Here is a 24812-nt window from a genome sequence, read left to right as displayed (position 1 = left end):
AGCTTTATATGGGTAGATTGGAAATTGAACCAGGGCCAGGATCTGCCTGTCCCATACCTCTTCTGTGCTGGGATTACAAATGTGTGCCATCGCCGGGTGTGGTGGCATACCCCTTTAATCCCAGCACTCAGGAGGCAGAGGTAAGAGGATCACTGAGTTCAAGGCCACCCTGAGACTACACAGTTAATTCCAGGTCAGCCTGGACAAAGTGAGACCAAAATAAACCAAAAAAAAAAAAAAAAAAAAAAAAAAAACTACAAATGTGTGCCATCATGCCAGACATTTCTACATGGATTCTGGGAATCAATCTCGGATTCTAATGCTTGCACGTCAATCACTTTACCAATGGAGCTATCTCCCCAGTGTTTACATTTATGTTTAAAAGCATACCTTTGTGAAAATGAATGTGGAGACAGAAGGCTTTTCAAGGCACTAAGAATGTTGAAGGGCCTAAGACCACACAATATTCATACATTGGTTTAAAAAAATCAAGTTTAAACATAGGAGTGATAAGTCTTGAGGAGTTGATCTTTTTTTTTAATTTTTATTAACATTTTCCATGATTATAAAATATATCCCATGGTCTTTTTTTTTTTTTGAGGTAAGGTCTCCCTCTAGCTCAGACTGACCTAGAATTTGTCTAGGGTGGCCTCGAACTCACAGTAATCCTCCTACCTCTGCCTCCTGAGTGCTAGGATTAAAAGCGTGCATCACCATGCCTGGCTTTGATCATTCTTTTTTTTTTTAATTGACAACTTCCATAATTGTAAACAATATCCCATGGTAATTCCCTCCCTCCCCCCACTTTCCCCTTTGAAACTCCACTCTTCATCATATCCCCGCCCCCTCTCAACCAGTCTCTGTTTTGTTTAGATGTCATGATCTTTTCCTCCTGGTATGATGGTCTTGTGTAGGTAGTGTCAGGTGCTGCAAGGTCGTGGATATCCAGGCTATTTTGTGTCTGGAGGAGCACATTGTAAGGAGTTCTACCCTTCCTTTGACTCTTATATTTCCACCACCTTGATCATTCTTTTTAAAATTTTATTTTACTTTTATGAGAGAGAGAATTGGCATGCCAGGGCCTCTAGCCACTCCAGTCAAAGTCCAGACACATACGCCACCTGTGTACACATATTGCCTTGTGCACATATGTCATTTGTGCATCTGGCTTATGTGGGTTCTGGGGAGTTAAGCCTGGGTCCTTGGTAGCATGGAGAAAGTGTTTCCTGGGTGACTGTTTTGGTTATCTTTGCTGTGTAACAAATTATCCCTACCCATAGCAGTTTGTAACAACATACTTTCTCACTAAGATTCTCAGGGTCAGGAATTCATGAATGGCTTAGCTGTGAGGCTCTGACTTTTAGCCTCTTATACAGCTGCACTGTATTATCTGGTTTGCATGGAGCTAAAGGTTCCATTCCCATGGTGTTCATAAAGCACTTGGCAGAAGTCTGTTCTCATCACATGGGTGTCCCCATAGGCAGTGTGTGTCCTCACACCATAGCAGCTGCTTCCCCTGAGTAACTGACCCAAGACAAAACAGCAAGACAGAGGAGCCACACTGGTATTCACAATTCATAGCCCAGTCCTAGAAGTGAGCCTGTGAGCCGGACATGGTGGTGCACGCCTTTAATCCCAGCACTTGGGGGGCAGAGGCTGTGAGTTCAAGTTCACCTTGAGACTACATAGTGAATTCCAGGTCAGCCTGGGCTAGAGTGAGACCCTACCTTGAAAAACCAAAAATAAATAAATAAAATGAAATGAAATGAAAAAAGAAGCAAGCCTGTATTTCATTAATCCCACAGACTACTGTCACATAAAGGACATGAAAACATCAAAATCAGAGGACTCACTGGGGACCATCCCATTTTTGGTGTGTTAAAAAAAATTTATTGGTGGGTGTGGTGGCTCACGCCTTTAATCCCAGCACTTGGGGGGCAGAGGTAGGAGGATGGCTGTGAGTTTGAGGCCACCCTGAGACTACATAGTGAATTCCAGGTCAGCCTGGGCTAGAGTGAAACCCTATCTCGAAAAACCAAAAAAAAAAAAAAAAATTACTATTGTTATTATTGTTTATTATTTTTTTATGTAGTTTTATTTCTTTTTAAATTTTTATTAGCATTTTCCATGATTATAAAAAATATCCCATGTTAATTCCCTCCCTCCCTCCCCCACACTTTCCCCTTTGTATAATTTTTTGAGGTAGAGTCTCACTCTAGCCCAGGCTGACCTAGAATTCACTATGTAGTCTCAGGGTGGCCTCGAACTCATGGCAATCCTCCTTTCTCCCTCCTCTTCCCAAGTGCTGAGATTAAAGGCATATACCCCCATGCCCAGTTTTCTTTTTTTAGTTTTGAGACAGAGTCTCATGTAGACCAGGCCAGACTCAAATTCCTAATCCTCCCTCCACCACTTCCTAAGAGCTAGGCTTCCAGGTGTGTGCTTGGTTCCTTGGGAACTATTTTAAAAATGGCTATCAAATAGCGGGGAGGGAATTATCTTGGTTTATTTCTATAATTATGGAAGTTGTCAATAAATGGCTATCACAGCTGGGCATGGTGGCACATGCCTTTAATCTCAGCACTCAGGAGGCAGAGGTAAGAGGATCACTGTGAGTTTGGAGGCCAGCCTGAGACTACATAGTGATTTACAAATCAACCTGGGTTACAGTGAGAGCTCAGAGCCTTCCTTGAAAAACAAACATAAAACAACAACAACAAAAAAGCAGTCTCCTTCCTTCTCCAGAGACATTCTAGTGAGTGGCTTGGACAACCGGCTTGAGGCTGGTTTAATAGACTTGTTTGATTAAATGTACATTGGGAGTATGTTGGAGAATTATGGAAAGAGCTTTGGTGAGACCAGTTAATACCGTGTATTTCCTCCACATTGAAGATTATTGTGGGACCATGGATCTGTTCGGAGATATAGATGACATTTCTTCAGAGAGTGACAAGGACACCCAAGTGCCTATTCCAGGGCACCCTGTTGTGAGTACAGTTCCCAGCTACAGTTGATTCTACTAGAACTAAGGAAAAAGGTTCAGAGGCTGATGGGTCTGTCTCTCGGGAAGAAGATGGATAGCAGCATGTGGTAGCTTTCTTTTTTAAAATAAGAGAAAGAGAAATGGAGGGGTGCACTAGGGCCTCTTGCCATTGTAAATGAACCCCAGACACATGTACCACTTTGTGCATCTATCTTTTTTTATGTGGGTACTGGAGAATTGAACCCAGGCTGACAGGCTTTGCAACAAGTATCTTTATATGCTGAGCCATCTCCCACCCAGCTTTTTATTTTTTTTTAATGCAAAAGAGAAAGAGAGAGAATCGGCTTGCTAGGGCCTCTAGCCACTGCAGTGGAACTCCAGATGCTTGTGCCCCCTTATGCGCACATACAACTCTGTGTGTTTGTGTCATTTTGTGTGTCTGGCTAACATGGAACCTGGAGAGTTGAACATGGGTCCTTAGCCTTTGCAGGCAAGCTCCTTAATTGGTAAGCCATCTCTCCAGCACCTTCTTTTTTGTGAGGTAGGGTTTCACTATAGCCCAGGATGACCTGGAACTCACTCTATAGCTCTGGGCTGGCCTCAAACTCAGCGATCTCCTGCCTTTGCCTCTGAGTGCTGGTATTAAAGGCATGTGCCATCATGCTCAGCTAACTTTCTTTACTGTATGGCATTTTGGGCATAGCAAAAGATACAGAGTGAGACTGGTGGCAAACCTGGGCTAGACTAGGAGGATTCATGATGTGAAAGCCTTTGGTTTAAAAGGTTTTCTTTGTTCAAACATATGCCAAGAAGTGCAGACTGTGTTGATAATCTTCTCTGATTTTTCTTTTTGTTTTGTCTTTTCTGATTTTAATAGTTACTAAATATTGACAGCTGAATTATATCACACTTCTGTTATTGAATATCTTATGTAAAACAGATACGGTAACAGAATGTATTGTATATTAACATATCTTATTTCTCATGGGGGTTTGTGTGTTCATGTGAGGGGTGGTAGAGGTGAACATAAGCTTTTGAGGGGGGACTTGGAGGGGTTGCTGTTTTATCCCCAGAGTGGTATCTGAATTTGCTTACTGTCTAACCTGCCTCTGCAGGTACATGGCACAACTGGAACATTTTCACTGTCTCTTCAAGCTCTGCCATTCTGATTCTTCTCAGGGTAAACGTGGAGCACCTCAGGACCAGCAGGCGGAAGAGTCCACTTCTGAAAGCAGAATAGAAGTTGAAATTCCCAGTATCAACTCTGATTTGGGAAATGAATTACATTTTGTTAAATTACCCAGGTCTCTCAGAATAGAACCCAAGTAAGAGAACTGAATAACAATGTCAAGATGCTGAATGAAACTATGTAGAATAGCCAGGCATGGTGGTGCAGTACTAGGGAGGTGGAGGTAGGAGGATCAACATAAGTTCAAGGCCAGCTTGGGCTAGTGTGAGATCCTGTCTCGAAAAACTGTAGAATGTAAATGTTTTTGTTATGTATCATGAGTTGACTAATCACAAGATGGAATACTTCTCATGTAACTGAAAAAAATATGTCACATAGAAAAACAAATTACTGGTGAAAGTTCAAATGCTAGTAATCCTTCTAGTGTTTTGGTACTTTTCCTGTAAATAAGCAGACATCATGTGATTATGTCACTAGTGTGACGCTGACAAATTAGAAAATGAGTGTGAGAAAGATGCCAGAGAAATCACAGATGTTCAGTGAAACTGCCACTGTGAATCTAGAAAAGACAATGAATGATTTTTGACATTAGTGTTGGTTGGTTGTATTCACTAAGGCACATAGGCACCTGCTCTTGTGCAGGAGGACACAACACACTTCAGTAAAGTATAGGAAGACGGACTGTATTATCTGTACTTTTTTTTTTTTTTTTTTTTTTTTTTTTTTTGGTCTTTTCAGGTAGGGTCTCACTCTAGCCCAGGCTGACCTGTAATTCACTCTGTGGTCCCAGGCTGGCCTCGAACTCACAGCGATCCTCCTACCTCTGCCTCCCAAGTGCTGGGATTGAAGGCATGTACCACCACGCCCAGCTTATCTGTACTTTATGCAAAATATTTTTCAAAGAATATCTTGAATTTTTAGTCACATTTGGATTTTATGTCTGGCAATTTAAGGAAGTACAGTAACTTGCATGCTACCTTGAAGATTTGAATAAAATTATTTGTCTACTGTGACTTCAGAAACATTGATGTGTGTAGAGATGGTTAATGTATAGTATCCTTCATTCATAATGACTAATAGGCCATTAACAAACAATTTTTAGACCTTTTGATCCTCAGCTTTATGAAGATGAATTTGAAAATGAGACAGTGCTTTATGAGGAAGACAGGACCAGGTTAAAATTAAAGGTATTCCCTTCTGTTCTATTACCATTACCTTTGGTTCCCGGCCTCCCAACCTCTTTTGAATTAAGTTCTTCCTATATTGCCCAGCTGGTCTTGAACCCTCCCACCTCAGCCTTCCTAGTCTTGGGACTACAGGCATATACTTCCACACCCAATGAGTTTTTCCTTCTTTTTCTTCTCCCTTTTCCTCCTCTTCTTCCCTCTTTTTGAGAGAGAAGGGGGTTAGAGAATGGGTGAGTCAGGGCCTTTAGCCAGTACATACAAAGTCCAGACACATGCGCCACTTTGTGCATCCGTCTTATGTGGGTTCTGGGGAATTCAACCTGGGTCATTAGGTTTTGCAGGCCTTAACTGCTAAGCCATTTCTCCAGCCCAGAGGTCTTTTTTTAAATGGTGCTGGGAATAGAACAGGAATCTTGTGTTTGCTAAGCAAGTACTTTACCACTGAGTTGCATCCTCAGCAAAGGTCTCTGTTTGCTTGCTTGTTAATTTATTTTATTTTTCATTTTTTTCGAGGTAGGGTCTCACTCGAGCTCAGGCTAACCTGGAATTCACTATGTAGTCTCAGGGTGGCCTCGAACTCAAGGCAACCCTCCTATCTGTGCCTCCTGAGTGCTGGGGTTAAAAGCATGCACCACCACACCCAGTTTGTTTATTTAATTACTTGATTTATTTGAGACAGACTCTTAATATAGCCCAGGCTGACCTAGAACTAACTCTATAGTGGATTGGCCTCAAATATACTGCAGTCCTACTTCAGCATTCCAAGTGCTGGGATTAAAGGCATGAGCCACTACAATGGGCTAGTTTTTTTTTTTTGTTTTTTCAAGGCAGTCTTGCTCTAGTCCAGGCCGACCTTGAGCTCACTTTGTAGTTCCAGGCTGGCTTCGAATTCCGCAGTGATCCTCCTACCTCTTCTTCCTAAGTGCTGGGATTAAAGGTGTGCATCACCATGCCCAGAAGTGTTTGGTTTTTCTCTTTTTTAACTTTGTATTTTTATTTATTTATTTTTGTTTTTTTGAGGTAGGGTTTCACTTTAGCCCAGGTTGACCTGGAATTCACTATGTAGTCTCAAGGTGGCCTTGAATTTATGGCAATCCTTCTATCTCTGCCTCCTGAGTGCTGGGTGGCATGCGCCACCGCGCCCAGTTTAAATTAATTAATTTTTATTTTTTAAATTAATTAAAAAAATATTTTATTTTTTTATGAGAGAGAGAGAGAAAGAAGCATATACATATAGAAAGAGAATGGGCGTGCCAGGACCTCTAACCACTGCAAACAAACTCAGAAGCATGGGCCACCTAGTGCATCTGGCTTTACTTGTGTAGTACTGGGGAATCAAACCTGGGTCCTTAGGCTTTGCAAGCAAGTGCTTTAACTGTTGAGCTATCTCTTCAGCCCAAATTATATATATATGTATTTTTTTTTTTTTTGAGGCAGGATCTCACTCTAGTCCCATGCTGTCTGCAAACTTATGGCAATCCTCCTGCCTCTGCTTCTCCAGTGCTGGGACTAAAAGTGTGTGCCACCATACCTGGCTGTTTTTATTTTATACTTGTGTGTGTCCGTGTGTAAGGGTGAGCGCATACAGAGGGTTGAGATTGCATCTGGCTTTATGCATATTCTGGGGTTCCATACGAGAGTTATCATGCTTGCAAAGCAAGCACTTATATCCCCTGAACTACTTCTCCAACCCCAAGGTCTTTTTGTTGTTGTTGTTGATTTTTCAAGGTAGGGTTTCACACTAGCCCAGGCTGACCTGGAATTCACTATGTATTCTCAGGGTGGACTCGAACTCACGGTGATCCTCCTACCTCTGCCTTCCAAGTGCTGGGATTAAAGGCGTGCATCACCACGCCCGGCAAGGTCTCATCTTTAAAAAGTGTTTGTTTATGAGCGAGAGAAAAAAAGAAAAAAGTGAATGGGCACACCAGGACCTTCCACCACTCCAAACAATCTCCAAGTGCATGTACCACTTTAAAAAAGTTAATTAATTAGAGAGAGAGAGAGAGAGAATGGGTGCACCAGGGCCTCTAGCCACTGTGGACAAACTCTAGATACATGTGCCACTTTGTGCATCTGGCTTATGTGAGTAATGGGAAATTGAACCTGGGTCCTTAGGCTTCACAGGCAAGTAAGTGCCTTTACCACTGAGCCGTCGCTCCAGTCCCACATTTTTTTTTTTTTTTTTTTTTTTTGGTAGGGTCTTGTTCTAGCCAAGACAGACCTGGAATTCATTCTGTAGTCTCAGGTTGGCCTCAAACTTACAGCTGTCTTCCTATCTCTGCCTCCCAAGTGCTGGGATCAAAGGCATACACCACCACACCTGACTATATGCGCCATATGCATCTGGCACCACGTGGGCACTGGGGAATGGAACCAGGCTTTGCAAGCAAATGTCTTTAACCACAAAGCCATCTCTCCAGGCTGCAAAGTCTCAATTTTTTTTTTGCTTTGTTTTTTTTTTTTTTTGAGGTAGGGTCTCACTCTAGCTCAGGCTGACCTGGAGTTCACTATGTAGTCTCAGCTGGCCTCGAACTCTCGGCAGTCTTCCTATCTCTGTCCTTCTGAGGGCTGGGATTAAAGGCGTGTGCCACCATGCCTGGCGCAAGGTCTCAATTGTAACTGCCTGCCTTATGCGGACCAAAGCCTTGTGTTCTGTCCTTTGGAGTGCAATGTGTCTGAGAGCACTGGCAGCTGCACCCTGCTTGGCTTCTTCCACTGCTATGACCTGGACCTTAGGAAGGTGTGCACAAGATACCTGGTTAGTTTAACCAGCGTCTCTAGGAATTTATAGCAGATGGGCTTTAGTGTTACTAAACCAGCTGTTCTTTTATGACCTATTCTTGGGATATGAATATAAATCATTTAAGGAAAAAAGAACATCTGGTTAGTTTAATTGGTTGTGTAATACCTTTGTATTTTGAACCAGGTGGAAAATACCATACGTTGGAGGGTACGTCGGGACAAAGAAGGATATAAAATTAAAGAAAGCAATACTCGGATAGTCAAGTGGTCAGATGGAAGGTCAGCACCATGTGCCTGCACTGAAACACCTGGGAAAAGCTGGGGTGAATGACATTTTCTGTGTAGGAACTTATTTTGGAGTCATTGTCATTGTCATTAGAGAAGGAAGAAAATCTGGCTCCTGGCGTTACGTGGGGAACCTGAACGAGATGAGTATGGTTGGAGCTCTGTAGGTCGGTCCGCTGGTGGGAGACACAAGACCTGACCCTAGGTGGGATCAAACCCCTAGTATCTCCTTGTCAGCATAAAAGGCTAACAATTTGAAATGAAGAATTTAAAAACTTCTGTTTTCTAGTAAAGTGGTAGAGAATGAGAAAATTATAAGATAATTCTGTTTCAAGTTGAAAAGATAGACTTGACCACCTTTTACTTTGAAGAGATTTTCCTTTTTATTGAAACATTAGTTATTGCTGAATTTAGTTTCATATACACAATAACATCCTTATAATCATAACTTTGGGTGGGGGGGTGGAGGTAGAGTTTCACTAAGTCCAGGCTGACCTGGAATTCAATATGTAGTCTCAGGGTGGCCTCAAACTCTTGGCAATCCTACTACATCTGCCTCCCAAGTGCTGGGATTAAAGGCATATGCCACCATGCCTGGCTTATTTATTTTTATTTATTTTTCATTTTTCAGGTAAGGTCTTACTCTCTAGACCAGGCTGACCTGGAATTCACTGTATAGTCTCAGGGTGGCCATGAACACACAGCGATCCTCCTACCTCTGCCTCCTGAGTGCTGGGATTAAAGGTGTGCGCCACCATGCCCAGCTATAACTTTTTTACTTATTGACAAGTTCATATATGTATATGATATATTTTGGTCATTTTTGTCTCCATTGCCTTCTCTTGTCCCCTACTTCCAATATTACTTGAACCCCTCCTTCCTAACTAATCCCTCTTCTACCCTTTTACTTAAATGCCATCTTTTTTTTTTTGTTTTTTTTTTCAGAGGTAGGGTCTCACTCTAGCCCAGACTGACCTGGAATTCTTAGGGTGGCCTTGAACTCAACGGTGATCCTCCTACCTCTGCCTCCCAAGTGAGTGCTGGGATTAAAGGCATGTACCACTATGCCTGGCTTTTTGTTGTTGTTGTTGTTTGATTTTTGAAGTAGGGTCTCACTCCAGATGACCTGGAACTCTGTATTCCTAGTCTGGCCTCGAACTCACAACAATCCTACTTCTGCTTCCCTGAGGGCTGGGAGTAAAAGCATGCCCCACCATGCCCCACTGATGTCTTTTTATATTTTTGTGATCCACTGAGCTTCAATTGCTTAGATAAACATAGGGGTATGTGTGGGTTCTCTACCAGAGTGTGGACAACTTACTAGTGGCTACACCGCTAAAGAAAATATCTTGCTGTCCTCCTATTTTTTTTAATGTTTTTATTTATCCCTTTGTAAGCAGGTGTGTGTGTGTGTGTGTGTGTGTGTGTGTGTGTGTGTGTGTGTGTATAGTGACCTGGAATTCACAGCAGTCCTCCTACCTTTGCCTCCCAAGTGCTTAGATTAAAAGTGTGCACCACCACACCTGGCTTTTATTTATTTTTAAAATTTATTTGCAAGGAGAGAGAGAGACAGACAAACAGAGAGAGATAGAAGGGACGTTTTAGGGCCTTCTGCCACTACAGACAAACTCCAGATGCATGTGCCACTCTGTGCATGTGGCTTTATGTGGATAGTGGGGAATCAAACCTGGGCCTTTAGATTTTGCAGGCAAGTGCCTAAACTGTTGAGCCATCTCTCTAGCTCCTTTTAAACTTTTTCAAAGAATTATAAAACTTTATTTGAAAATATGGAACGCTTCATGAATTTGCATGTCATCCTTGCACAAGGGCCATGCTAATTAATCTCTGTGTAGTCCCAATTTTAGTATACGTGCAATCGAAGAGAGGACATTTTTTTGTTTTGTTTTGTTTTTTCAAGGTAAGGTCTCACTTTAGCTCAGACTGACCTGGACTTCACTGTGTAGTCTCAGGGTGGCTTTGAACTCATGGCAGTCTTCCCACCTCTACCTCCCAAGTGCTGGGATTAAAGGCGTGCACCACCACGCCTGGCCTTTTTTCTTTTTGAGATACAGTTTTGTATAGATCAGGCTGGGCTTGAACTCACTATGTTGTTGACTTTGACCTTGATCTTTCTGCCTTCATCTCCCAAGTGCTAGGATTATAGATATGCACTATCATGGCAAACTTGGAAGTAGGTTATTGATAGCATTTTTTCCTGGTGAGTTTAGGATGACAGAAACTTCTAGTTCCATGATATTTTAAGTAAGTAATCAGAATAGGTGCTGTACACTCACTAAATATCACTCTAAAACATTGTTTCTCCTTTCCAGCATGTCCCTGCATTTAGGCAGTGAAGTGTTTGATATTTATAAAGTTCCACTTCAGGACAATCACAACCAGCTGTTTATAAGGGAAGACACTGGTCTGCGAGGACAAGCCATCTTTAAGTCTAAACTTACCTTTAGGTAACTTAAAAATTATTTATTAATTTATTTGCGAGAGGAGGGGGGGAAGAAAATAGATACATCAGGGCTTCTAGCTGCTGCAAATGCACTTTCAGATGCCTGTGCCATTTTGTGTATCTGGCCTTATGTGGGTACTGCCAAGGTTGTTAAGGATTTGCAGGCAAGTGCTTTAACCACTGAGGCATCTCTCAGGTAGCTTTTTTTTTTTTTTTTTTTTTTGAGGTAGGGTCTTGCTCTAGCCCAGGCTGACCCGGAACTCACTATGTCTCAAGCTGGCCTTCAACTCACATGGATCCTCCTACCTCAGCCTCCCAAGTGGTGGGATTAAAGGTATGTGCCACCTTGCCCAGCAGGGTCACTTTTTTAAAAAATTTATTTATTTATTTATTTGAGAGCGACAGACACAGAGAGAAAGACAGATAGAGGGAGAGAGAGAGAATGGACACGCCAGGGCTTCCAGCCTCTGCAAACGGAACTCCAGACGCGTGCGCCCCCTTGTGCATCTGGCTAACATGGGACCTGGGGAACTGAGCCTCGAACCGGGGTCCTTAGGCTTCACAGGCAAGCGCTTAACCGCTAAGCCATCTCTCTAGCCCCAGGGTCACTTTTTATACACATGTTGCCACTTACAGCTGATGGACAGCAAAGTTGTTATGCAAAAAGCCTGGCCTTTCTGATTGGCCTAAGTCCATAATGTTTCTTGCCAAGGACCATGTGCTGGTTCTAATACAATTTTCACACATTAACTACAAGTTGATTTCTCAGGTAGCTAGCTCACACTATGGTACATTCTCTTTGGTCAGTGCTATGCTCAGTGTGCCTTGTCCCTCTAGTGAGACAGGCTTGAGAAAGCTGAATGATCATCACCATGTGGCACTAACTGTGTGCTACTACAACGGGGCGACAGGCTGTAACTCTTCAACTGTCCGAGGCGTCTACAGCCTGTGCCCACACAAAGCCTGGGTCAGGTAGGCTTTCTGCTATGGGTCTGGCTGCATCCTCTCTGACACCTTTTCACCACTGAAGTCAGCTTTCCCTCAGAGGTATATCATTGTGTAAATTAAAAAACAACAAACAAACAAACAAAAAGCTGTGGGGCTGGAGAGATGGCTTAGCGGTTAAGGCACATGCCTGCATGACCTAGGTTTGATTCTCCAGTACCCACGTAAATCCAGATGCACAAAGTTATGCATGCCTCTAGAGTTTGTTTGCAGTGGCTAGAGCCACCCGCATGCCCATTGTTTTTCTGTCTGCTTCCATAAAATAATAAACATTTTTAAATGAGTGAATATTATATGGAAATTATGTTTTTAAAAAGACTTTGAGGTCTCAATCTAAGTAGTTCAGTTTCATTAGGTATAAAAATGGAAATTTGTCTATCTGTGTTAGTCACTTTTCTTGTAGCTACAACCAAATACCTGACAAAAGCAATGTAAGGAGCTGGGTGTGATGGTGCACGCCTTTAATCCCAGCACTCAGAAGGTGGACGTAGGAGGATCATCGTGAGTTTGAGGCCACCCTGAGACTACATGGTGAATTCCAGGTCAGCCTGGGCTAATATGAGTTCCTACCTCAAAAAAAAGAAGCCGGGTTTGGTGGCACATGCCTTTAATCCCAGCACTGGGGAGGCAGAGGCAGGAGGATCTCCAGTGAGTTCCAGGCCACCCTGAGACTACATAGTGAATTCCAGGTCAGCCTGGGCTGGGGTAGAGTAAGACTCTACCTCTTGAAAAAAAAAAAAACAAAAAACAAAAAAAAAAAAAGAAGGAAGGGTTTCTTTAGGCTTAGTGTTCACGGGTACAGCCCTCAGCGGTGCGAGGGCATGGCAGCAGAGCACATCGTAGAGCTTCTTACGTTGTACCCGTTCCGAAGGCAGGATGATGAGTGCTGAGGCTCAGCCAGCCGGGCCCCAGGCAGGGTGGTGCCACTCACGCACAGCCCGGGGACTTGTTTCCGGGTGAGTCCACATCCAATCAAATTGACAATTCACCATCCCACCATCCCACACAGATGTTGTATAAAGAAAAACAAAATATAAAGCATTATGTGTAAACCTGTCACAATAAATAGTGCTCAGTTTAATCTCTTAATGTCTTCTAGAAGGTTCTCTGAAATATACAGTTCTTTGTGCTTCTTTCCATTGTGTTCATGCTTCACACTGACTTAGGCACATAGTAAAAAGCTGCTGTTTCATCCAGGCATGGTGGTGCACACCTTTAGTCCCAGCACTCAGGAGGCAGAGGTGGGAGGATCACTGAGAGTTTGAGGCCACCCTGAGACTACATAGTGAATTCCAGGTCAGCTAGAGTGAGACCCTACCTCGAAAAAACAAAACAAAAAAGATGCCATTTGATAATCAGGAAGGCATTTCTTGTTTGTGACAGGTTTGCTGTATAACCCAGGAAGGCCTCAAACTTGACAATCCTACAGCCTCAGCTTCCTGAGAGCTAGGACTACAGGTGTGTGCAATCATACCTGGATAGGAAGGCATCTTTCTGTGCTGGGATTCTTGTCTTGTCCTCCTGGACTGTCATGGTGCCCCTCCTGCTACTGTGGCTTGCTGTCCTTCTGGTGTATTCAGGTGGAGGGATCAACTTTTTTTAAAAAATTTTTTTTTGTTCATTTTTATTTATTTGAGAGTGACAGAGAGAGAGAGAGAGGCAAATAGACAGAGAGAGAGAGAAAGAATGGGCGTGCCAGGGCCTCCAGCCACTGCAAATGAACTCCAGATGCGTGCGCCCCCTTATGCATCTGGCTAACATGGGTCCTGGGGAATCGAGCCTCGAACCAGGGTCCTCAGGCTTCATAGGCAAGTGCTTAACCGCTAAGCCATCTCTCCAGCCCAGGAGGGATCAACTTTTAATTCTGACCTGTATGCCCGAGACTTCATGTTCCTTCTCTCATGTGATTACAGTTGGGGTGTTCTCCTAAAGGCTCATGACCTGGCCACCTGCTTCTCCTTCCCTCCTCCCCACTCCTGCTCACTGTAATCAGCTTTCTAAGAGAGGTAGGGCAGAGAAAAAACTCAAGGAGCTGGAGAACAGTCATCCTGTCTTCTTGCTCTACTAGATATGAGGCTATACATGGGTATTTCAAAGAGTCCTAGTGAACTGTGAGACAGATATTTTTTGTTCATTTCCTGGCAGACCTCACTTTACAGACAGTGCCACATATAGAAAGATGACCCTGTCACCTGTGAACAGAACTTCAAAGACACAAATTAGAATCCTGCCAATGGCTGGTCATGATCCTGAGTGTCTACATACAAAAATGACCAAGGTATGTTTGCTACATTTTAAGCTAAGACATTTTTTGTGTGTGCACTAAGAGCTCTCTTTTCCAGAGAATTAATTTTTTTGTTTTGTTGTTGTTGTTTTCTGAGGTAGGGTCTTGCTCTAGCTCAGGCTGACCTGGAATTCACTATGTAGTTTCAGGATGGCCTTGGACTCGTGGCAGTCCTCCCAGGTGCTGGGATTAAAGGTGTGCACCACCATACCTGGCTTAATTCATTTTTAAAAAATTATTTTATTTATTTGAGAGAGAGAGGGGGGGGAGGGCTCACCAGGGCCTGTAGCCACTGCAAATGAACTCCAGATGCATGTGCCACCTTGTGCGTCTGGCTTACATGGGTGCTAGGGAATTGAACTTGGATCAATTGACTTCACAGGCAAATGCCTTAACTGCTTAGCCATCACTTCAGTCCTCATTATTTCTTTTTAAAAATATTTTTATAGCCAGGCATGGTGGCACGTGCCTTTAATCCCAGCACTCAGGAGGCAGAAGAAGGAGGATTGCCATGAGTTCAAGGCTAGCCTGAGACTACATAGTGAATTCTAGGTCAGCCTGGGCTAGAGTGAGACCCTACCTCAAGAAAGAGAATAGAGACACTAGGGCCTCTTGCCACTACAGATGATCTCCAAATGAATGCACCACTTTGTGCATCTGGATCTATGTGGGTGGGTACTAGGGAATCAAACCTGGGTCAGGCTTTGCAAGCAAGCAACTCTAACTGCTAAGCCATCTCTCCAACTCTAATTCATTCATTCATCTTGTTTGTTTGAGGTAGAGTCTCATTGTAGTCCAGGCTGACCTGGAATTCACTATATAATTTCAGGGTGGCCTCAAATTCATAGTGATCCTCTTACTTCTGCTTCCCCAGAGCTGGTATTAAAGGTGTATGTCACCATGCCTGGTCATTATTTGTTATAGCTGTTCTATTTTATTTGTTGTGAGTGTCTGGGAGCCAAATTACCCTTCATAGTTTAAGCATAGTAATGTCAACAGTTGCTGTGAGATTGTAGCTAAGTAAAGCCTCAGGTACTCTCCTAATCTAAGAGTTCAAAGAAAAACTGATCACATAAAACTATTAAAATATAGGAAGTCTGCAGGGATAGCTCAGTGGTAAAGAACTTTGCTGAGTATGCACAAGGCCAAGGGTTTGATCCCTAGTACCACAGAAAAAAATACATGGAATAGGAAGGCAAAAGAATCGTTTTGACTTGTCTGACTAGTCCAGCCTTTTGAAGCCTTAAGTATGGATTGCTAGGCAGCTGAAAAGCAGTGAAGGCTCTGTCTTATGGCCTAGGGATCCCCTGGTGGGGCCTCCCTATCCTGCTGTGAGTTCCCTGGGTTGACAGCAACAGTAGGAGTATCTGGAAACCTTGGGAATTGGTGGGGCCTTCCTTGGCAGCTCAGGGGCCATGTGGCTCAGAGATGGGTAGAACCAGCCTCCACTGCCCTAGGAATTCACTTTAGGAGGCCCCTGGATGTGGGAGGGAGGCTTACAGGCTGGTCACTTCTGAGCTATAAGTGGCAGTACAGAGGATGGTAGAGCTCCCACGGTTATACCTGTGCCATTTCTAATCAGGGCCTCTTCACATCAATCCAAATGATCTCCTGTGTGGTGACAGGTACAAAAGAAGACTAAGCCAGGTGTGGTGGTGCACACCTTTAATCACAGCATGCAGGAGGCAGAGGTAGGAGGACCACTGTGAGTTCAAGGCCACCCTGAGACTACATAGTGTATTCCAGATCAGCCTGGGCTAGAGTGAGACCCTACCTCGAAAAACAAACAAAACAAAAAAAGAAGACTGCACTCTGGAGACAAGATGGGTCTTCCCAAAGCTAGGCAAGCACATGCTTTGTAAATGGAGCTACAGGGGCCTGGAGAGACAATTCACTCAATAAACTGCTTGCCACATAAGACAAGGACCCAAGGTTGGATTCCTCATACCTATGTAAAATCCAGATGTGGTGCTGCATTCCTTAAATCCCAGCACCAAGGAGGTGAAGACAGTAGGATCCTTGGGGCTTGCTGGTCAGTCATTCTAGCCTAATTGGTCAGCTCCAGGTTCAGTGAGAGATCCTGTCTCAGAAATAAGGTGGAGGGGCTGAAGAGATGGCTCATCAGTTAAGGCGCATGTCTGCAAAGCCTAATGACCCAAGTTTGATTCCCCAGTACCCATATAAAGCCAGATGCACAAGGTGCCACATGCATCTGGAGTTCATTTGCAGTGGCTGGAGGCCCTGGTACACCCATTCTCTCTGTCTTTCTCTCTCTGTATGAAAATAAATAAATAAAAATATTTTTAAAAATAAGGTGATGAGAGCCGGGCGTGGTGGTGCATGCCTTTAATCCCAGCACTCAGGAGGCAGAGGTAGGAGGATCACCTTGAGTTCAAGGCCACCCTGAGACTACAGAGTTAATTCCAGGTCAGCCTGGACCAGAGTGAGACCCTACCTCAAAAAACCAAAAAAAAAAAAAAAAAAAAAGGTGATGAAGCCAGGGGTGGTGGTACATACCTTTAATCCCAACACTCAGGAGGCAGAGGTAGGAGGATCACCACGTGCTCTAGGCCATCCTAAGAGTACAGAGTGAATTCCAGGTCAGCCTGGGCTAGAGCGAGATCCTACCTTGTAAAACAAAAACAAATGAACAAACAAACAACAACAAAAAAGTGATGAGAATTCCCATCTTTTTTTGTTTTGTTTTGTTTGCCTTTTGTTTTTGCAAGACAGGGTCTAACTCTAGTCTAGGCTGACCTGGAACTCACTCTGTAGCCTCAGGCTGGCCTCAAACTCAACTATGAATCCTACCTGTGCCTCTTGAGTGCTGGGACTAAAAGCATACACCAACATTTCCAGCTTCACCTTCTGAGATGGAATCTTGCTGTGTGGAGTAGGCTGGCCTTGAATTCCTAGCCTCAAGTAAATCTTGTCTGCAGAGTAGCTGAGACTATAGGCACATTTAAAAATTTTTATTATATCTATTTATTAGAGAGAGAGGGAGGGAGGGAGAATGAAAGGGAAAGAAAGGATGTGCTAGGACCTCTTGCCACTGCAAATAAACATGAGCCACCATGTGCATCTGGCTTACGTGGGTTCTGGGGAGTTGAACGTGGGTCCTTAGGCTTTGCAGACAAGTGCCAAAACCAATTAAGCCATATTTCCAGCCCCAGTTCATTTTTTTAAAAATACATTTTTATTTATTTGCAAGGAGAGAGAGAGAGAGAAGAGAGACACAGAGAATGGGCATGCCAGTGCCTTTAGCCATTGTAAACTAACTCTGGTTGCATGTGCCACTTTGTGCATCTGGCTTTACATGGGTACTGGGGAACTGAACTTAGGTCATTAGGTTTTTCAGGCTAGCACCTTAACTGCTAAGCCAACTCTCCAGCCCAAGCAGTTCATTTTATTTTATTTTTTTTGAGGTAGGGTCTCACTTTAGCACAGGCTGACCCGGAATTCACTATAGTCTCAGGGTGGCCTTGAACTCACAGCAATCCTTGTACCTCTGCCTCCCGAGTGCTGGGATTAAAGACCTTGTGCTACCACATCCGGCATCATTTTTTAAATTGAAGAGTTCATTTCCTGTTTTACAGAAAAAGGCACACTTGGGGATGTCTGCTCACCCAACCTTCCATCTGCAGAAGATGCACAACCAGCAAGGCCCAAGTTCCCCTATCCAGGATCTTGACAGTGATGAGCAAGTGGAAGGTGAGGAAGAGGGCCTCCAGTCTGAGTCCATCTAAAAGTCTCCAAGGGGGAACTCTGGGATCAGTGGCAGTCCTACTTTTGCTCTGTTGATCTCTTTTTGCGCATATTATTACTAAGGACAGTATAGTACAAAGGCTTATTTTCTCTTTCTCTGGCTTGCTTGCTTTGGCTAGGACCATTCTACAACAATGGCCAACTGAAAATAAGGCATTTCCAAATGAAACAAGACCTATTTAAATAAATAAATAAGTAAAACGTACTTGTGGAGGAAGGTGTATACACATACCCGTATATTACACATATATGTTACATATACAATGTAAGGGTCCAAGAATTGCTGAAGAAATACTCCAGACTCAAATAGTACATAAAAGCAAAGAGTATTTATTCTGCAGAATCAGCCAGTATGCGGTGGTCAACCATTCATGCATAATGGCAATCCTGTGAGAAGCTCGCAGGCTCCTTGGAAGCACAGCTAGAGGGATTATGGCAGGCTTAGTCTTTTCTAACATGATTGGCTAATTTGAACAGTAGCTGTACTTGTACTCTTTTGATTGGTCCTAAGGTTTTGGCGAGCTAGGTCTAGGGGAATTTCAGGCAGGTTAGGTAATTTTTAAAATGATTGGCTAGGCAAGCAGCAATTACAGTTGTGCTTCTCTGATTGGCTGGGGCAGAAGCGTTGCAAAAGGCACGAAAGGGACATGTCTCCAGGAACTGACTCAGCCTCTGGGTGGATATCTTTTCTGGCCACATGTCAGGATCACTGTTGATTAACAGCCCGCTCCTTCTCAGAAGTCTGCCTGCATCTCCGGGAAACTGGAACTGAGGCTAGTTAGGGTGGCACCTTACTGAAGCCTGTCATGGCATCAGTTTGGTCCCTTCATACAATTAATTTCATAATTTAGGGACTCAACATTTTTTTTTTTCTTTTCCAAAAAAAATTTTTTTATTAAGAACTTCCATGATTATAAAAAATATCCCACGGTAACACCTTCCCTCCCCCCATGATCCCCTTTGAAACTCTATTCTCCATCACATCCCCTCCCCATCTCAATCAGCCTCTCTCTTATTTTGATGTCATGATCTTTTCCTCCTATTATGATGGTCTTGTGTAGGTAGTGTCAGGCACTGTGAGGTCATGGATATCCAGGCATTTTGTGTCTGGGGGAGCATGTTGTAAGAAGTCCTACCCTTCCTTTGGCTCTTACATTCTTTCTGCCACCTCTTCCGCATTAGACCCTGAGTCTTGGAAGGTGTGATCGAGATGTTACTCAGTACTCCAGTCACTTCTTCCCAGCACTGTCATACCTTCTGAGTCATCCCAAGGTCTCTACCATCTGAAAAGAGAAGATTCTCTACCAAAAGTGAGAGTAGCATTAATATAAAGGTATGAACATTAAAAGAAGTGCTTACGGGGCAGTTTGATAAGCATAGTATATGCATTTAGCCAGACAGCAGCAGATGTTACACCTCTAGGGCTCATGACTACCCCTGTTTTAAGTTTTCAGGATCAGGGATGTATTCCCTCTCAGGAAGCTGGCCTCCAGTCCAATTAGAGGGCAGTTGGTTTCCACCATTACAGATGTGCCACTCACTATTGCACCCATTGGCTCATTTGGCCTGGCTGCCCAAATATAATAAGGCTTGCAGTGTCCACTGTTGAGTATCTTTACTGGTGATTTCTCTTTCTTCCATTGAACTGCATGCAGAATGGCTTCTTTCAGCTGTCAGCTGGTCCACATGGAGGAGGTTTTCAGCTCATTTCCAGTAGGACTTCTCAGTGACCTTGCAGCCCAAGTATGTGGAGTCTTCAGCAATAGGGTCTTACCATCTCTTCCTGGTGGGAAACCAAGGGCCTCAGCAATGGTCTATAATGTTTTGGGGGCATCAGGGACCTCCCTGGCCAACAACTCACTGGAAGTTATCCCATTCCTGGCATTGAAAACTTTCTAGCAGTAATCTACAGTTCCTGAGTGTTCTATTGTCCAAAAAAGTTGGTTTCCATATGATTTGTTTATATCCTAGGGACTCAACTTTAAAAAAAATTCTTTTCTGTTTTTTTTTTTTTTTTTGAGGTAGGGTCTAACTCTATCCCAGGCTGACCTGGTATTCACTATGTAGTGTCAGGCTGGCCTCAAACTCATGGTGATCCTTCTACCTGTGCCTGCCAAGTGCTGGGATTAGAGGTGTGTGTCACCACGCCCAGCTAAATTTTTAAAAAAGATTTTATTTGAGAGATAGAAGGAGAGAGAGACAAGAAGGAAAGGAAGGAAGGAAGGAAAAGAATGGGTGCACCAGGAACTCTAGCCACTGCAAACAAACTCCAGACACATGTGACACCTTTTGCATCTGGCTTTATGTGGGAAATGGGGAACTGAACCAGGATCCTTTGGCTTTGCAGGCAAGTGCCTTAACCTCTAAGCCATTTCTTCAGCCCCTCAACTTTTTTTTTTCTTGTTTTTGGTTTTGTGAGGTAGGGTTTCACTCTAGCCCAGGCTGACCTGGAATTTACTATGTAGTCTCAGGGTGGCCTCAAACTCACAGCAATCCTCCTCTGCCTCCTGAGTGCTGGGATAAAAGGCGTGCACCACTACGCCCAGCTCCCCTCAACTTTTATACATGTAACTTTTTTGTTTTTCAAGGTACTATCTTGGTTTAACCCATGCTGACCTGGAATTCACTATGTAGTTTTAGATTGGCCTTGAACTCCCTGCGGTCCACCTACTTCTGCCTCTGGGGTGCTGGGATTAAGGATGTGCTCCGTCACGCCTGGCTATATTTGTAATTTTTGTGTCTAGAAGTCCACATTTGTCTTAACTGCTCTATGAGCCCCTTCCTCTCACCCAGTTTTCAAGGACCCACCAGTTTTCTTTTTCTTTTTTTAAATTTATTTGAGAGCGACAGACACAGAGAGAAAGACAGATAGAGGGATATATATAGAGAGAATGGGCGCACCAGGGCTTCCAGCCTCTGCAAATGAACTCCAGGCGCGTGCGTCCCCTTGTGCATTTGGCTAACGTGGGACATGGGGAACCGAGCCTCGAACCGGGGTCCTTAGGCTTCACAGGCAATCACTTAACCACTAAGCCATCTCTCCAGCCCCCCACCAGTTTTCTTGATCATGCTTGTGTTGGTATGTCTCCAACAGCCTTGAATTCAGTCTTTCTGCCTCAACCACTATAATACTGATAACAAATTAATTTGCCTCACCATGCCCAGCTGTTCATATTATCTATTTTTTTTGCATGTGCATGTATGAGTGGTGTGTATATGCATGTTTGTATGCATGTGGACATGCAGGTGCATGTATGCACACATGCACATACAGGCCAGAAGTCAACATTGGCTGACTTCCTTAATTACTCTGCATCTTTAATTTTTTTATTTTTTAAATATTTAATTTATTTATTTGAGAGAGACAGATACAGAAATAGGCAGGTAGAGAGAGAGAAAGAGAGACAGACAATGGGAGAGAGAGAGAGAGAGAGACAGACAGACAATGGGCGTGCCAGGGCCTCCAGCCACTGCAAACTCCAGATACGTGCACCCCCTTGTACATCTGGCTTACATGGGTCCTGGGGAATCGAACATTGGTCCTTGGTTTTTCAGGTAAGCACCTTAACCATTAAGCCATCTCTCTAGCCCCCTTATTTTTATTTTTTGATGTTAGGTTTCCCTCCAGCCCAGAGTGACCTAGAACTCTGCAGTTCCAGGCTGGCCTCAAACTCATTCCTGGCAGCCCTATCTCTGCCTCCCCAGGGCTGGGATTAAAGGTGTGTTCTACCATGCCTTGCTCCACTTTACCTTTAAAAAAAATTGGGGCTGGAGATATGGCTTATCAGTTAAGGCACCTGCCTGCAAAGCCAAAGGACATATAAGGGTCCGATAATCACTGAAGAAAGACCCTGGACGCAAATAGTATGTAAAAGCAGAGTGTTTATTCTGCAGAATCAGCCAGCATGTGGGGGTCAACCCATTCATACAAAATGGTGACCATGAAAGGAGCATGAAGGCCCCCTTTAAGCACAGCTAGGGGAATTTTAGGAGGGTTAGGTCATCTTCTAATGTGATTGGCTAAGCAAGCAGCAGTTACATTTGTACACCTGTGATTGGCTGTGGCCCATATTTTACCATCTTTGGACATGTTTTAGAGACTTTGCAGGAGCTGACTCAGCCCTGGAGCCTGCTATCTCGGGCAAGTCCTTTTTTTCCATCATAGTCCAGAGGTAGTGCAGGAACTGACTCTGGCCCCTGGGCAGCTGTCCTCCCCTGCCACATGTCAGGGTCACTGTTGACTAACAGCCCTTTGTTCATGTTTTCTCCCACAAGTCTTGCCTGCCTCTTTGGGAAACTGAAACTTAGGCCTAGCTGTAAACTGGAGCAGATTTGATCCTCTCATTCCCCCCTTGAGATAGGTTCCATCTCAAATCCTTGAGAGAGGTCTAGGGGTTGCTCTTGGGACTTTAATACCATAAGCTGAATGGTAGACACACGTTCTTTGGCAAACCTTGTGAGAGTGTTAAGGATATAGGGACCACAGATGAGGGTGAGTAGGAATGGCATCAGGGGCCCTGCCACTGCTGAAAGGAGGGTCGTGAGCCAAGGAGATCAATTAAAAAAGGATTCATGGGCTGGAGAGATGGCTTAGTGGTTAAGCACTTGCCTGTGAAGCCTAAGGACCCCGGTTCAAGGCCCGATTCCCTAGGACCCACATTATCCAGATGCACAAGGGGGCACACGCATCTGGAATTCATCTGCAGTGGCTGGAAGCCCTGGCACGCCCATTCTCTCTCTCTCTCTTTCTGCCTCTTTCTCTGTCTGTCACTCTCAAATAAATAAACATAAACCAAAAAAAAAAAAAAAGGGGGGTTCATACCAGTTTTCGGATTTTTGCCTCTCTTTTTCTCTATCTTGTTATCTTTTCCATATTAGAGACATTGATTCTTTGATGACTCCTGAATGGTTAGCATAAACACAGCATTGCTCCCCTAGGGCTAGACATAGTCCACTTTGTTGGAGGAGTAGGAGGTCTAGTCCACACCTGTTCTGAAGGGTAACTTTGGCTAGTGAAGATAAGGAAGTCTCAAGATGTGAGATGGACTTTCCTAGCTCAGATAGATCAGCATCCATCGCTAGGCTTAGGGCCTTGTAATTGTTGTCTTGGAGACCTAGGGTTGAGTTGCCCTCTCAGGTGGCCCCAGCAATGCCGAGTCCTAGCAGGGTGGAGACTAGGACTGCAGCTACTGCCACCCGATTTGATCTTCTGTTCAGGAGAGGGGAGAGTTGAGTCTCCATTTCTTCATCTGAATAATAAAGGATCTTAGGAGTTAGCTGGAGCAGCACCCAGTAGAGCAGGCCCACCAGGCGTCATCTGGAGGGATGAGGTACATCTACTGATTTGTGACTTTTTGGGTGGTGTGACATAGGTGTCTATGAGTATGGGGGCCAGGTGTATGTTCCTCTGTAATGCAGAGTCCATTCCCTTCAACCAGTTCCAAAGTTAGCCTCCTGATGCTCAGGTGATGCCACCAGCGGGCCCCATTATCCTCAGAGGTGGTGTAACTTCAAGGATGGCTATTTCCTTCTAAAAGGGAGGCCTTGCATCTAAGTAGAACCAGCAGTCATCAGTGAGTTCAGGCCTAGAGTTAGGTGGCCTGGAATAAGTCCCAAGGTCCAGATAGGGGTTGGGCTCCTGACTTCAGGCAGGAATCCTGGCTGGGATATAAGTCACTCTAGGCTTATTTGTTAGGTTGGGCCTTTCGATAGGCACAGCCTCCTGCTCCTGTGGTGACACTTTAACGGGTGGCAAGACCAGGTTGGGGCCTAGTGGTACTTTAGGCCCAAATTTTATCTTTTAAGTTAGGAGCTGAATATTGAATAATATCCCCAAATCACTATTTGGTTTATAGAGCTACAGTCCCCATGTGTTTCCTGCTCTTCAGTTGGTAGCTTTTTTACCTTTTGGGGTAAACTTAATAGTGATTGGATTACAGCTACGAAAAGCACATGGTCCACCAAGATCGTTTGCGTTGCAGTCCATATCCCCATCCTGGTGAGTCTACTCTTGGGCTTTGTTTAACTATAATGAGGTCATCCTTAACTGGGTCCCCAGAGATTGTTCCTGTTGACTCGCAGCCCCATCCTGCACAAAAGAACGATTCCGCCCACCCCCATTTGGTTTTCTGAGTTGGATCTCCTGCCCCCTGGGCAGACATAGAAGGGGGTGTGTCACACCATGTCGCACCTGCTTGGGTGGTAGCAATTTTGGAGTTCACCATAGGTATCCCAATCCCTTCAGTCAGTGTGCACAAGTCGAATGTTATATCAGGGAACCAAGTTCCAATAGGGGCTGAGTGGGACGTGGAATTAACAATCATCCCTGTAGCCGTGTTAGTAACCACCCATGTGAGGTTATATGGCTCATGAGGGTTAAGTCCAGTGAGGGCCAAACCCATAGCAGAGATCAACATCAGGATTTGTAAAGTCTTAGCTTTAGTGGGTCTAGAGGGTGGGGCTGAATCGTCCATCCTTCTGGAGTCAAGTCATCAGGAGGCCTCTCTCATCAGTGTTGCAACTGTTGAGTGGTCTCTGGTCCTGCAGGTTTGTCGTGGGAGTCATGTATCCAGTTTCTGACTCTGTCAACCTTCACAGCTGTGGGCGTGGTCAAGATTACTGTGTGAGGGCCTTTCCAGCATGACTGAGTCTTGTGATTGTGTCTCTTAATCCAGACTTCATCACCTAGTTCAAAGCCGTGGGAGTTAGGAGGGAAAGCTGACTGATAGATTTGGGGTATATCCAGCCAAATGTTTTTTGGACATTATGGAGAACTTGTAGGGATTCCAGGAACTTCTGATGGTCAAATTCTGCAAGGATCTCAGGTTGAAGGTTAGGCAGAAGGGGGGGGGGGGGGCTCCCACGTAGTATCTCAAAGGGAGTTAGGCCTAGGGTATAGGGGGTGTTTC

General features: G+C 44.2%; 1 protein-coding gene and 1 non-coding gene across 2 annotated transcripts; one reads left to right on the top strand and one right to left on the bottom strand.

The window, feature by feature from the left end:
* The first annotated feature begins 2906 nt into the window (after positions 1-2906).
* On the top strand, positions 2907-24530 carry LOC123464046 (RNA polymerase-associated protein LEO1-like). The gene is made up of 8 exons (XM_045160565.1): positions 2907-2996; positions 4139-4308; positions 5275-5359; positions 8289-8383; positions 10720-10854; positions 14001-14133; positions 17736-17850; positions 24451-24530. The coding sequence occupies exons 1-8, from the start codon at positions 2907-2909 to the stop codon at positions 24528-24530; spliced, it is 903 nt and encodes a 300-aa protein (XP_045016500.1).
* Positions 10171-10278, bottom strand: LOC123464218. The gene has a single exon (XR_006639455.1). It is a non-coding gene; the product is annotated as a U6 spliceosomal RNA (small nuclear RNA).
* Positions 24531-24812: the final 282 nt, after the last annotated feature.

The sequence above is a fragment of the Jaculus jaculus genome, chromosome 10 (assembly GCF_020740685.1).
Source record: "Jaculus jaculus isolate mJacJac1 chromosome 10, mJacJac1.mat.Y.cur, whole genome shotgun sequence".
NCBI lineage: Eukaryota > Metazoa > Chordata > Mammalia > Rodentia > Dipodidae > Jaculus > Jaculus jaculus.
This window is presented reverse-complemented; position numbering and strand designations above follow the sequence as displayed.